At 49.3% G+C, this 12,486-nt stretch overlaps 1 protein-coding gene across 1 annotated transcript in view; it reads right to left on the reverse strand.

Moving 5' to 3' along the window:
- Positions 1 to 12,486, reverse strand: part of LOC138498153 (fish-egg lectin-like) — a 54,056-nt gene that overhangs the window by 20,062 nt on the left and 21,508 nt on the right. The window contains exon 2 of the mRNA XM_069622031.1: positions 2,516 to 2,755. Coding sequence (XP_069478132.1) covers positions 2,516 to 2,755 — 240 coding nt within the window. The remainder of the gene's footprint in view (positions 1 to 2,515; positions 2,756 to 12,486) is intronic.

Genomic DNA, 12,486 nt, shown 5'->3' on the forward strand with positions numbered 1-12,486 from the left:
TCTCCCCCTTCACTCTGTTTATACCTCCTCTGTTCTTCTTCTCTTTTCTCTCTCCTCTCGATCTTCTATCACACCCTTTCTACTCTCTATATCTCTTCTCACTTTCGAATCTCGTCTTCTTGATCATTTCCTCTCTATCGTCCACAGGTGTATCCATTTTCACGCTCCTCTTCACCTTTCCTCTCTCATCATGTTTTACTATCCTCCATGTGCTCACTTCCCAGAATCAGATTCCTTTCTCTGTCCTTAAACCCCTCTGCGTGGCTTCTGGCTTTCATTCCGAAGCATTGGAAATCTCTCCCTCTCTCTATCCGTTCCTCCTCCTCTCTCTGTATCATCCAGACCAACCTTAAAGCCTATCACACCCTCTCTACTCTCTATATTGCTTCTCCCCTTCACTCTGTTTATACTCCTCTGTGCGTCTTCTCTTTTCTCTCTCCTCTCGATCTTCTATCACACCCTCTCTCTCTCCTCTCGATCTTCTATCACACCCTCTCTACTGTTTATATCTCTACTCCCTCTTCACTCTGTTTATACATCCTCTGTTCGTCTTCTCTTTTAACTCTCCTCTCGATCTTCTATCACACCCTCTCTACTGTCTATATCTCTACTCCCCTTCACTCTGTTTATATCTCCTCTGTTCGTCTTCTCTTTTCTCTCTCCTCTCGATCTTCTATCACACCCTCTCTACTCTCTATCTCTCTTTTCCGCCTTCACTCTGTTTATACCTCCTCTGTTCGTCTTCTCTTTTCTCTCTCCTCTCGAACTTCTATCACACCCTCTCTACTCTCTATCTCTCTTCTCCCCCTTCACTCTGTTTATACCTCCTCTGTTCGTCTTCTCTTTTTTCTCTCCTCTCAAACTTCTATCACACCCTCTCTACTCTCTATAGCTCTACTCCCCCTTCACTCTGTTTATACCTCCTCTGTTGGTCTTCTCTTTTCTCTCTCTCTTCTCGATCTTCTATCACACCCTCTCTACTCTCTATATCTCTTCTCCCCCTTCACTCTGTTTATACCTCCTCTGTACGTCTTCTCTTTTCTCTCTCCTCTCGATCTTCTATGACACCCTCTCTACTCTCTATATCTCTTCTCCCCTTCACTCTGTTTATACCTCCTCTGTTCGTCTTCTCTTTTCTCTCTCCTCTCGATCTTCTATCACACCCTCTCTACTGTCTATATCTCTTCTCCCCCTTCACTCTGTTTATACCTCCTCTGTTGGTCTTCACTTTTCTCTCTCCTCTCGATCTTCTATCACACCCTCTTTACTCTCTATATCTCTACTCCCCCTTCACTCTGTTTATACTTCCTCTGTTCGTCTTCTCTTTTCTCTCTCCTCTCGATCTCCTATCACACCCTCTCTACTCTCTATATCTCTTTTCCCCCTTCACTCTGTTTATACCTCCTCTGTTCTCTTCTCTTTTCTCTCTCCTCTCGATCTTCTGTCACACCCTCTCTACTCTTTATATCTCTTCTCCCCTTCACTCTGTTTATACCTCCTCTGTTCGTCTTCTCTTTTCTCTCTCCTCTCGATCTTCTGTCACACCCTCTCTACTCTCTATATCTCTTCTCCCCCTCCACTCTGTTTATACCTCCTCTGTTCGTCTTCTCTTTTCTCTCTCCTCTCGATCTTCTATCACACCCTCTCTACTCTCTATATCTCTTCTCCCCCTTCACTCTGTTTATACCTCCTCTGTTCGTCTCCTCTTTTCTCTCTCCTCTCGATCTTCTATGACACCCTCTCTACTCTCTATATCTCTTCTCCCCCTTCACTCTGTTTATACCTCCTCTGTTCGTCTCCTCTTTTCTCTCTCCTCTCGATCTTCTATCACACCCTCTCTACTCTCTATATCTCTTCTCCCCCTTCACTCTGTTTATACCTCCTCTGTTCGTCTCCTCTTTTCTCTCTCCTCTCGATCTTCTATCACACCCTCTCTACTCTCTATATCTCTTCTCCCCCTTCACTCTGTTTATACCTCCTCTGTTCGTCTTCTCTTTTCTCTCTCCTCTCGATCTTCTATCACAACCTCTCTACTCTCAATATCTCTTCTCACCTTCAAATCTCGTCTTCTTGATCATTTCCTCTCTATCGTCCACAGGTCTATCCATTGTCTCGCTCCTCTTCACCTTTCCTCTCTCATCATGTTTTACTATCCTCCATGTGCCCCCTTCCCAGAATCAGATTCCTTTCTCTGTCCTTAAACCCCTCTGCGTGTCTTCTGGCTTTCATTTCGAGGCATTGGAAATCTCTCCCTCTCTCTATCCGTTCCTCCTCCTCGCTCTGTATCTTCCAGACCAACCTTAAAGCCTATCTTCTATCTGCTCTCCCTCTCTCTCTCTATCCTCGCTCCCCTCTTCTCTTCTGATTCGCCTGCATTGTATTTTCACTTTGATTGTACCCTTGTTTAACCTTTTTTTGTACAAGTGCTTTTGGCAAACAAGCGCTATATAAATTAAATAAAAATACAAGTAAACTTGCATTCATGGCATGAACACGTTAATCACCGGGCACCTACCCTGTGTTTGGACCCATTCTGCGCCCACCAGTTTGTAGATGAGGTTGCCGCGGTTCACGCCCCAAACTCCAGCCGCACCGACAGAAACATGGGTGAGGGCACCGGGAAGCTGTGTCCAGCTTCCACTGTACAGGGTGTAAATCATGCCAGCTGAATTGACTCCAAACACCTGCCCATTGCCAGCGTCAATCTGCACCAGCGCTCCGGGCACCTGGGTACAGCTTAGAGAAACAGTCTGGCCTTGAGTGAGAGAAGAGGAAAGGGTTAATAGACACATGAAATGGACCTGCAAAGACCTGCAGCATGACATCACATTCCCGCCCAAAAGGTCCCTTTCGCCATGGCTGAGGAGTTGTCATTATAAGTGTTAGTTCAATGCTCACATTCTTGGATGCTACTTGTCAAAGATAAGGGAAATGGCACATATCACAAATCCCTGGGCAATGTCCAATCACCATGGCAACCATGCAGACCCCTCTGGTGAGCCGGGCTGCAGCAATTGCATTGTAGAGAAGCCCCCTGAATGTGCTGGGCTGGGAGAGAGGCTGCCATTGAGGGGCACAAGGGCGAATGCAGTTCCCTCTCCTCAAATGCAGCATGGACCCATACCTACCACAGGGGCAGATGCCACAAGTCCGAAAGCCATGCCACAAACCCTTGGCTGCCACCCTCCCTCACCCTGGATAATTGAGCCTCCTTGTCCCGCCCCAAAGCCCAACCCAGAGGACTTGGGGGCTGGCTCCCTCTGTTGAATACATGCAGCACTCCCATGGGGGCTTTCCCCCAGACTTGCTCTCTCATTTATTTATTGTAATGTTTGCAATTACGTATTTGACCTTTTTATAATGTGTGGACAAGCAGATGAGAGGACAGAACAAAAAAAAATACCTTTGACATCATGCAAAGCCACATAAGACATAAGGAAATGGCATTAAAGTGCTTCCAGCCCACCTCTTGCCCATATACTTGAGTCCAGTGTTCCCTTTGCACTAAAATCAAGCAAATAAATTAGATACTTAGTGGTGCAGCAAACCTCCGCCTCGAATAGCTGCTACCTGGGCAACCATTGGCTGAAAAAAAGCTGTTCAGCTTTACAAGATTTCTTTCTTGTTTTGCATCTAGACATAACCACTTAAAGTGGTGAGGGTGGAGCAGAAACTGCCATTCTCAAAGTGGCAAGTGTGCAGTTAACACTGTCACTCTCAAAGTGGTAATGGTGGAGCAGAAACTGCCATTCTGAAAGGGTCAAGTGTGCAGAGAACACTGTCACTCTCAAAGTGGTAAGGGTGGAGTAGAGTCTGACATTCTCAAGGGGGCGAGTGTGCAGAAAACAATGTCACTCTCAAAGTGGTAAGGGTGGAGTAGAGTCTGCCATTCTCAAACGGGCAAGGGTGGAGCAGAAACTGCCATTCTCAAAGTGGCAAGTGTGCAGTTAACACTGTCACTCTCAAAGTGGTAAGGGTGGAGCAGAGCCTGCCATTCTGAAAGGGTCAAGTGTGCAGAGAACACTGTCACTCTCAAAGTGGTAAGGGTGGAGTAGAGTCTGCCATTCTCAAGGGGGCGAGTGTGCAGAGAACACTGTCACTCTCAAAGTGGTAAGGGTGGAGTAGAGTCTGCCATTCTCAAACGGGCAAGGGTGGAGTTGAGACTGCCATTCTCAAGGGGGCAAGTGTGCAGTAGACACTGTCACTCTCCAAGCGGTAAGGGTGGAGTAGAGTCTGCCATTCTCAAAGGGGCATGTGTGCTGTAGACACTGTCACTCTCCAAGCGGTAAGGGTGGAGTAGAGTCTGCCATTCTCAAAGGGGCATGTGTGCTGTAGACACTGTCACTCTCAAAGGGGTAAGGGTGGAGTAGAGTCTGCCATTCTCAAAGGGGCAGGTGTGCAGTAGACACTGTCGCTCTCCAAGCGGTAAGGGTGGAGTAGAGTCTGCCATTCTCAAAGGGGCATGTGTGCTGTAGACACTGTCACTCTCAAAGGGGTAAGGGTGGAGTAGAGTCTGCCATTCTCAAGGGGGCGAGTGTGCAGAAAACAATGTCACTCTCAAAGTGGTAAGGGTGGAGTAGAGTCTGCCATTCTCAAACGGGCAAGGGTGGAGTTGAGACTGCCATTCTCAAGGGGGCAAGTGTGCAGTAGACACTGTCACTCTCCAAGCGGTAAGGGTGGAGTAGAGTCTGCCATTCTCAAAGGGGCATGTGTGCTGTGCAGTAGACACTGTCACTCTCCAAGCGGTAAGGGTGGAGTAGAGTCTGCCATTCTCAAAGGGGCATGTGTACTGTAGACACTGTCACTCTCAAAGGGGTAAGGGTGGAGTAGAGTCTGCCATTCTCAAAGGGGCATGTGTGCTGTAGACACTGTCACTCTCAAAGGGGTAAGGGTGGAGTAGAGTCTGCCATTCTCAAAGGGGCATGAGTGCTGTAGACACTGTCGCTCTCAAAGGGGTAAGGGTGGAGTAGAGTCTGCCATTCTCAAAGGGGCATGTGTGCTGTAGACACTGTCGCTCTCCAAGCGGTAAGGGTGGAGTAGAGTCTGCCATTCTCAAAGGGGCATGTGTGCTGTAGACACTGTCGCTCTCAAAGGGGTAAGGGTGGAGTAGAGTCTGCCATTCTCAAAGGGGCAGGTGTGCAGTAGACACTGTCGCTCTCCAAGCGGTCAGGGTGGAGTAGAGTCTGCCATTCTCAAAGGGGCATGTGTGCTGTAGACACTGTCGCTCTCAAAGGGGTAAGGGTGGAGTAGAGTCTGCCATTCTCAAAGGGGCATGTGTGCTGTAGACACTGTCGCTCTCAAAGGGGTAAGGGTGGGGTAGAGTCTGCCATTCTCAAAGGGGCATGTGTGCTGTAGACACTGTCGCTCTCAAAGGGGTAAGGGTGGAGTAGAGTCTGCCATTCTCAAAGGGGCATGTGTGCAGTAGACACTGTCGCTCTCCAAGCGGAAAGGGTGGAGTAGAGTCTGCCATTCTCAAAGGGGCATGTGTGCTGTAGACACTGTCACTCTCAAAGGGGTAAGGCTGGAGTAGAGTCTGCCATTCTCAAAGGGGCATGTGTGCAGTAGACACTGTCACTCTCCAAGGGGTAAGGGTGGAGTAGAGTCTGCCATTCTCAAAGGGGCATGTGTGCAGTAGACACTGTCACTCTCCAAGCGGTAAGGGTGGAGTAGAGTCTGCCATTCTCAAAGGGGCATGTGTGCTGTAGACACTGTCACTCTCCAAGGGGTAAGGGTGGAGTAGAGTCTGCCATTCTCAAAGGGGCATGTGTGCTGTAGACACTGTCACTCTCCAAGGGGTAAGGGTGGAGTAGAGTCTGCCATTCACAAAGGGGCATGTGTGCAGTAGACACTGTCACTCTCCAAGGGGTAAGGGTGGAGTAGAGTCTGCCATTCTCAAAGGGGCATGTGTGCTGTAGACACTGTCACTCTCCAAGGGGTAAGGGTGGAGTAGAGTCTGCCATTCTCAAAGGGGCATGTGTGCAGTAGACACTGTCACTCTCCAAGCGGTAAGGCTGGAGTAGAGTCTGCCATTCTCAAAGGGGCATGTGTGCTGTAGACACTGTCACTCTCCAAGCGGTAAGGCTGGAGTAGAGTCTGCCATTCTCAAAGGGGCATGTGTGCTGTAGACACTGTCACTCTCCAAGCGGTAAGGCTGGAGTAGAGTCTGCCATTCTCAAAGGGGCATGTGTGCAGTAGACACTGTCACTCTCCAAGCGGTAAGGCTGGAGTAGAGTCTGCCATTCTCAAAGGGGCATGTGTGCTGTAGACACTGTCACTCTCCAAGCGGTAAGGCTGGAGTAGAGTCTGCCATTCTCAAAGGGGCATGTGTGCTGTAGACACTGTCACTCTCCAAGGCTGGAGTAGAGACTGCCCTCTTGGAATAAAGATGTAGCTTACTCCCCATTGAAGGTTCGGGCTAGAGTGCAACCTAGAATCCAAAACTATTGCATTGGAGTACAGGAAGCAGGGACATCACACGTGTAGAGGAACAGACAGCTTGTGAGTGCTGTTTGGTTATTTTCCCACCCACTGTATCTCCCTGGCTATGCTGCTCCATATGGCCATTGCCACCCTCTCCTTCACCCCCCCCCCCCCGTCCCCCTTGCCCTAAACACCTTCTCCTGGGATCTCGCTGAGCTTCGTCTTTCTAGAGAGTTATTTCTAGTAGTCTGCTGGGAGTAAATGGTTAAATTATAGCTGTAAATGGCTACTGGAGTCATAGAAATGTGGTAGTCAAGAGTGCCTTAAGCAGCTTGATTTATTTTTCTTTCAAGCTCAAGCCCTGTTAAAACAAGCAACGCCAAAGCCAACAGCAGAGGTTTGGCCAATTAGAAGTCGCCACTGAAATCTCGAGTTTTCCTTCTATTTTGCTGCACAATGATGCTTACTGTGTTCGTGGTCAGCAGGGTGTCCCTCAGGCTGCTCTATTCATAGCAGAGGACTGCAGTTGTATCCCTAGCTTTTGAGCTTAGCCCTCCTATCTATGACGTGTCTACTCAGAACCCCTCCTAGTGTCTTCCCCGCAACTTCTCTTGCTCTGTGATGAGCCCCGGCCACTCACCTGCTGCCCCAAGACACGGCTTTACATTGTGACCCTCAGACTACTGTTGTGTTTTCAAGCAAGTTTTGGGCCTCCCCTTGGAAAGGAATTCAGGCATGCCTTGAGCAATGAAGCCCACCTTTCCTTTGAAAGAGAACCACAACCCAGAAATGTTCCTCAGTGGACAGGGGCGTGCTGCAGAAAGATGCGGCCAGGCAGGAAGGTTTGCTTTAGTCTCTGGAAGAAAGAGAGACGTAGTAGTACGTCGAGGTGCACAACTGTATGTAGTGGTCATTTTTTTGTCTTTCTGTTTCCAGTGTTTATTGACTTAAAATAAAATTCTGTAACTTCTGGTGCAAGGGGGTATCGTCACCTTGTGGGGTAACACTAAGGCACTAACACGAAAGTGTTGTCTCGGTAACTGACAATGGGCCTCATTCCGAGTATGGCGGTAGGGGGTTAACGGCACCGGTAAGGATGCCGGTGCCGTTAACGCCCTACCGCCACATTCCGAGGTCTCTTAGCGGGTCCCACCAGGAACGGCTGGTCTGACCAGCAGCCCTTGGCGGGACCCGTTAAGGGACCATGGAGCTAATAGCGGGCCAGCTATTTGCGGGCCGTTATTAGCTAATGGGGAATAGTCTTCTGAATGGGGACTTGCCGGGTCCTCCAAGATTGGAATGACGCGGTAAGTCCCCATTCAGAGACTCTGGACCTGGACCCGGGTTTGGAGGCAGCCATGATGCTAATAGCAAACTCGGAATGACCCCCAATGTCTCTCAGAGTTCTTAATATCGGCGCATAAAGGTGCAACATTGAACCCATGCTATCTAAATAATTGGTCACCTTTCCATGCATATTTAAGAATATTATGCGAGACCACTTATATATATATATAAGCCTCATCATTCGTCGTTTGTACATCATATCAACTTACCCCGCATGGGCTGTCCTGAGGAACCAAATGGCTCACATTCTCAAATCCATCCCACCTCCCACTATATGTGAGGTCTGCACATTCCTTCCGAGAAAGTCCCACGCAGTGCAGGTGTGTGACACATCTCTAGAGCTAACCTCTACAGGCGATCATTCACTACTGTCCAGCATAGTGGCTCACATTCTCCTTTATCTGAAATAAATGTCTATAAACTTGTAGTAACTGCCACCTTCAATTTCAGATCAAGTCCTTACAATCATTCAGGACTCTCTCTTTAAGAGCTTCTTCAGTTTCAAAGAAAGTACATTAGATCGAAGTCACAATTCATTCCCCTCGGGGCGAGTGAGTCCACTCTCTCAATCCATCTTATCTCTTTTTGAAGGAGTTTTTTGTTGATGTCCCCTCTCTATTGTTAACACTGACCTGTTCTAACACTACACACTTAAATTGTGTTACATTGTGTCTAGATGGTGGACACAGGTCACTTAAGGCTTCTAGTTCCTATATTTGAGTTCTGCTCCGTCCATCTTGTTTTCACTTTCCTCGTGGTCATTCCGACATAGAACAACCCACATGGACATTTTAGAGCATAGACTACTTTACTGGAGTCACAGGTGCAAGCGTGATTCCATTTAATAGCTTTCCCCGAGTAGGGATGCCTGCTCCCATGTCCCTTCATGCCATTATCACAATGGTGACAGCTTAGGCATGGCACTGTGCCCTTGTGTGTGGTTCGTGGTGTTTTCATCTCAGTCTTTTCCGCCCTTACCAGCTTGTTGCGGAGAGCTTGACTGTTCCTAAACACACACGTTGGTACCTCCGGCAGCGCTCTATTCAGAACTGGGTCTATTTTAAGTAAGGGCCAATTTCACTAGATAGCTTTTCTGATTGTATTGCTTTGCAGCGAGTGTGTGGTAACACACACCAGTGATGTGTCTCCCTTGGTTGTTTTCAGTTTCAGTATGGATACCCTCGGCATCTCCGCTACCTTGGCTGATATCCTCTGTATGTGACCGGTTTTATATCCTCTCTCTTGAAATTTGGGTTTTAGAGTTTCTGCTTGCCTCCTATGTTCATCCTCCTCCGAAATGTTTCTCCTGTATCACATGAACTGGCTTATGGGACCATAGACAGCAGGTAGGAGTAGGGAGGCAGGTATACATGTAGTGGTATATTGCTATTGGGTCCACTACCATGTCACTCCATACCTCCACACAACTTCACACCTCAACAACCCACTCACCATTACCATTCTACATCATCACTCAAACTTCTCAACTCTTCCCCTCCACAACATCACCACCAACGTGCTATCACCACTACCACACCCTACACCTCCACACCCCAAATCCACACAACACACTCCACACTACCACCCACACCACTACCCAAATCCACTCTGCACCTCCACATCATTCCCCACCACCACACCTCCAAATCACTCCACACAGCATGCCACCACCTCTTCACCCCCACTCTACATCACTAATCGTAACCTCATCTCCACACTGTCACTCCATACCTCCTTAACCACACCCCTTCAAGTCCTTATCGACGTACTGCCACACCTCTACATCTCCAAACCCTCAACCTCCATAACTACCACCACTACACCACAGCAGCACCTCAAAGCCACTTCCCATTACCACACCATGCCACACCACTACCCACTCCACACTTTTAAGCACCATACCATTAATGACACTGTTGTAAACCACTACTCTACACCACCACTCTCTACCATCACCCCACTCCAGCATACCCCCAAACCCTACACCTCGACACCTTCAAGCCTCTTCACCTCCACTCCACACCACCTCAACACTCCAGACCACCACTGCACACCATCCCACTCCTCACCACCACTCTATACAACCACAACTCCACATCATCCCTGCACACCACCACTCTATATCACAACTCCATCACTTTACACCACCACAACCACCATACCCATAAACCTCCATAACCCTACAAATCACCACCATACTTCATACCACCACTCCACACTACCAGCACATCATTCCACACCACCACAACACCACTTCACACCTCCACCATGTTACTCAAAGCCACCAAACCACTGCACAGCTCTGTCCCACTCCAAACAACTCCAACATTCCACTCCACCACTCCACACTGCCAATTTACACCACTTGCTCTTTGCCCCGCCACTATACACCTCCACTATACAAGATCACTTCATGCCACCACGCCACACCCTACTCTACCTCAAAGCTCCAAACTACCCCAACACTCCACGCCACCACAACACCATCACAGCAAATCTCTGACACCTGCAGACACCTAACCCCAAAATTCCATGCCACCACACCACAGCCCCGTGCCACACCACCACTCTACACCAGCCTTTTATATCACACCACTGCACTATAACTCTACACCACCATTCTACAACCACCATGCTACATAACCATTCCACCCCGCCAGCACTCAACATCTCCACAACCCAGTCAGCACACCCCACACCACACCACAACCCTACATTATTACACACAACACAGTACACCACCACCTCACTCTACACTAAGGCCACTCTACACCATATTCTACACCACCACTTTATACCACTACTTTGCAAAATCATGCACCCACATCCTTATAGCTGCTACTGTCTGCGCCTTCAAAGGCCTACAGCACCATTCAACATCTCCACACCACCACAGCACAGCAGCATATCGCTCCAAACCTCAACACCACTCTACAGCACCACACCATCGTCTCACCTCCAAGCCCTCCACCTCTACCCCACATCCACATTCTGCACTCCCACCACACCTCCTCTCTACATTATCAATGTGCATAACTAGCACCCCAGACAATGTAACTCCACCACACATCTACAACATTCCATGCCACCACACAAATACTCCACTCCATACACATCCATTCTCAGGCCCAGCACACACCCACGCCGCACCACCACTCCACACCACCACTCATAAATCTAACTCCATACACATCCATTCTCAGGCCCAGCACACACCCACGCCGTCTAACTCCATACACATCCATTCTCAGGCCCAGCACACACCCACGACGCACCACCACTCCACACCACCACTCATAAATCTAACTCCATACACATCCATTCTCAGGCCCAGCACACACCCACGCCGCACCACCACTCCACACCACCACTCATAAATCTAACTCCATACACATCCATTCTCAGGCCCAGCACACACCCACGCTGCACCACCACTCCACACCACCACTCATAAATCTAACTGCATACACATCCATTCTCAGGCCCAGCACACACCCACGCCGCACCACCACTCCACACCACCACTCATAAATCTAACTCCATACACATCCATTCTCAGGCCCAGCACACACCCACGCCGCACCACCACTCCACACCACCACTCATAAATCTAACTCCATACACATCCATTCTCAGGCCCAGCACACACCCATGCCACACCACCACTCCACACCACCACTCATAAATCTAACTCCATACACATCCATTCTCAGGCCCAGCACACACCCACGCCGCACCACCACTCCACACCACCACTCATAAATCTAACTCCATACACATCCATTCTCAGGCCCAGCACACACCCACGCCACACCACCACCCCACACCACGACTCATAAATCTAACTCCATACACATCCATTCTCAGGCCCAGCACACACCCACGCCACACCACCACTCCACACCACGACTCATAAATCTAACTCCATACACATCCATTCTCAGGCCCAGCACACACCCACGCCACACCACCACTCCACACCACCACTCATAAATCTAACTCCATACACATCCATTCTCAGGCCCAGCACACACCCACGCCACACCACCACCCCACACCACCACTCATAAATCTAACTCCATACACATCCATTCTCAGGCCCAGCACACACCCACGCCACACCACCACTCCACACCACCACTCATAAATCTAACTCCATACACATCCATTCTCAGGCCCAGCACACACCCACGCCACACCACCACTCCACACCACCACTCATAAATCTAACTCCATACACATCCATTCTCAGGCCCAGCACACACCCACGCCGCACCACCACTCCACACCACCACTCATAAAACTAACTCCATACACATCCATTCTCAGGCCCGGCACACACCCACGCCACACCACCACTCCACACCACCACTCATAAATCTAACTCCATACACATCCATTCTCAGGCCCGGCACACACCCACGCCACACCACCACTCCACACCACCACTCATAAATCTAACTCCATACACATCCATTCTCAGGCCCGGCAAACACCCACGCCACACCACCACTCCACACCACCACTCATAAATCTAACTCCATACACATCCATTCTCAGGCCCGGCAAACACCCACGCCACACCACCACTCCACACCACCACTCATAAATCTAACTCCATACACATCCATTCTCAGGCCCAGCACACACCCACGCCACACCACCACTCCACACCACCACTCATAAATCTAACTCCATACACATCCATTCTCAGGCCCG

The sequence above is a fragment of the Ambystoma mexicanum genome, chromosome 5q, assembly GCF_040938575.1.
Source record: "Ambystoma mexicanum isolate Mex_15411 chromosome 5q, UKY_AmexF1_1, whole genome shotgun sequence".
Taxonomy (NCBI): domain Eukaryota; kingdom Metazoa; phylum Chordata; class Amphibia; order Caudata; family Ambystomatidae; genus Ambystoma; species Ambystoma mexicanum.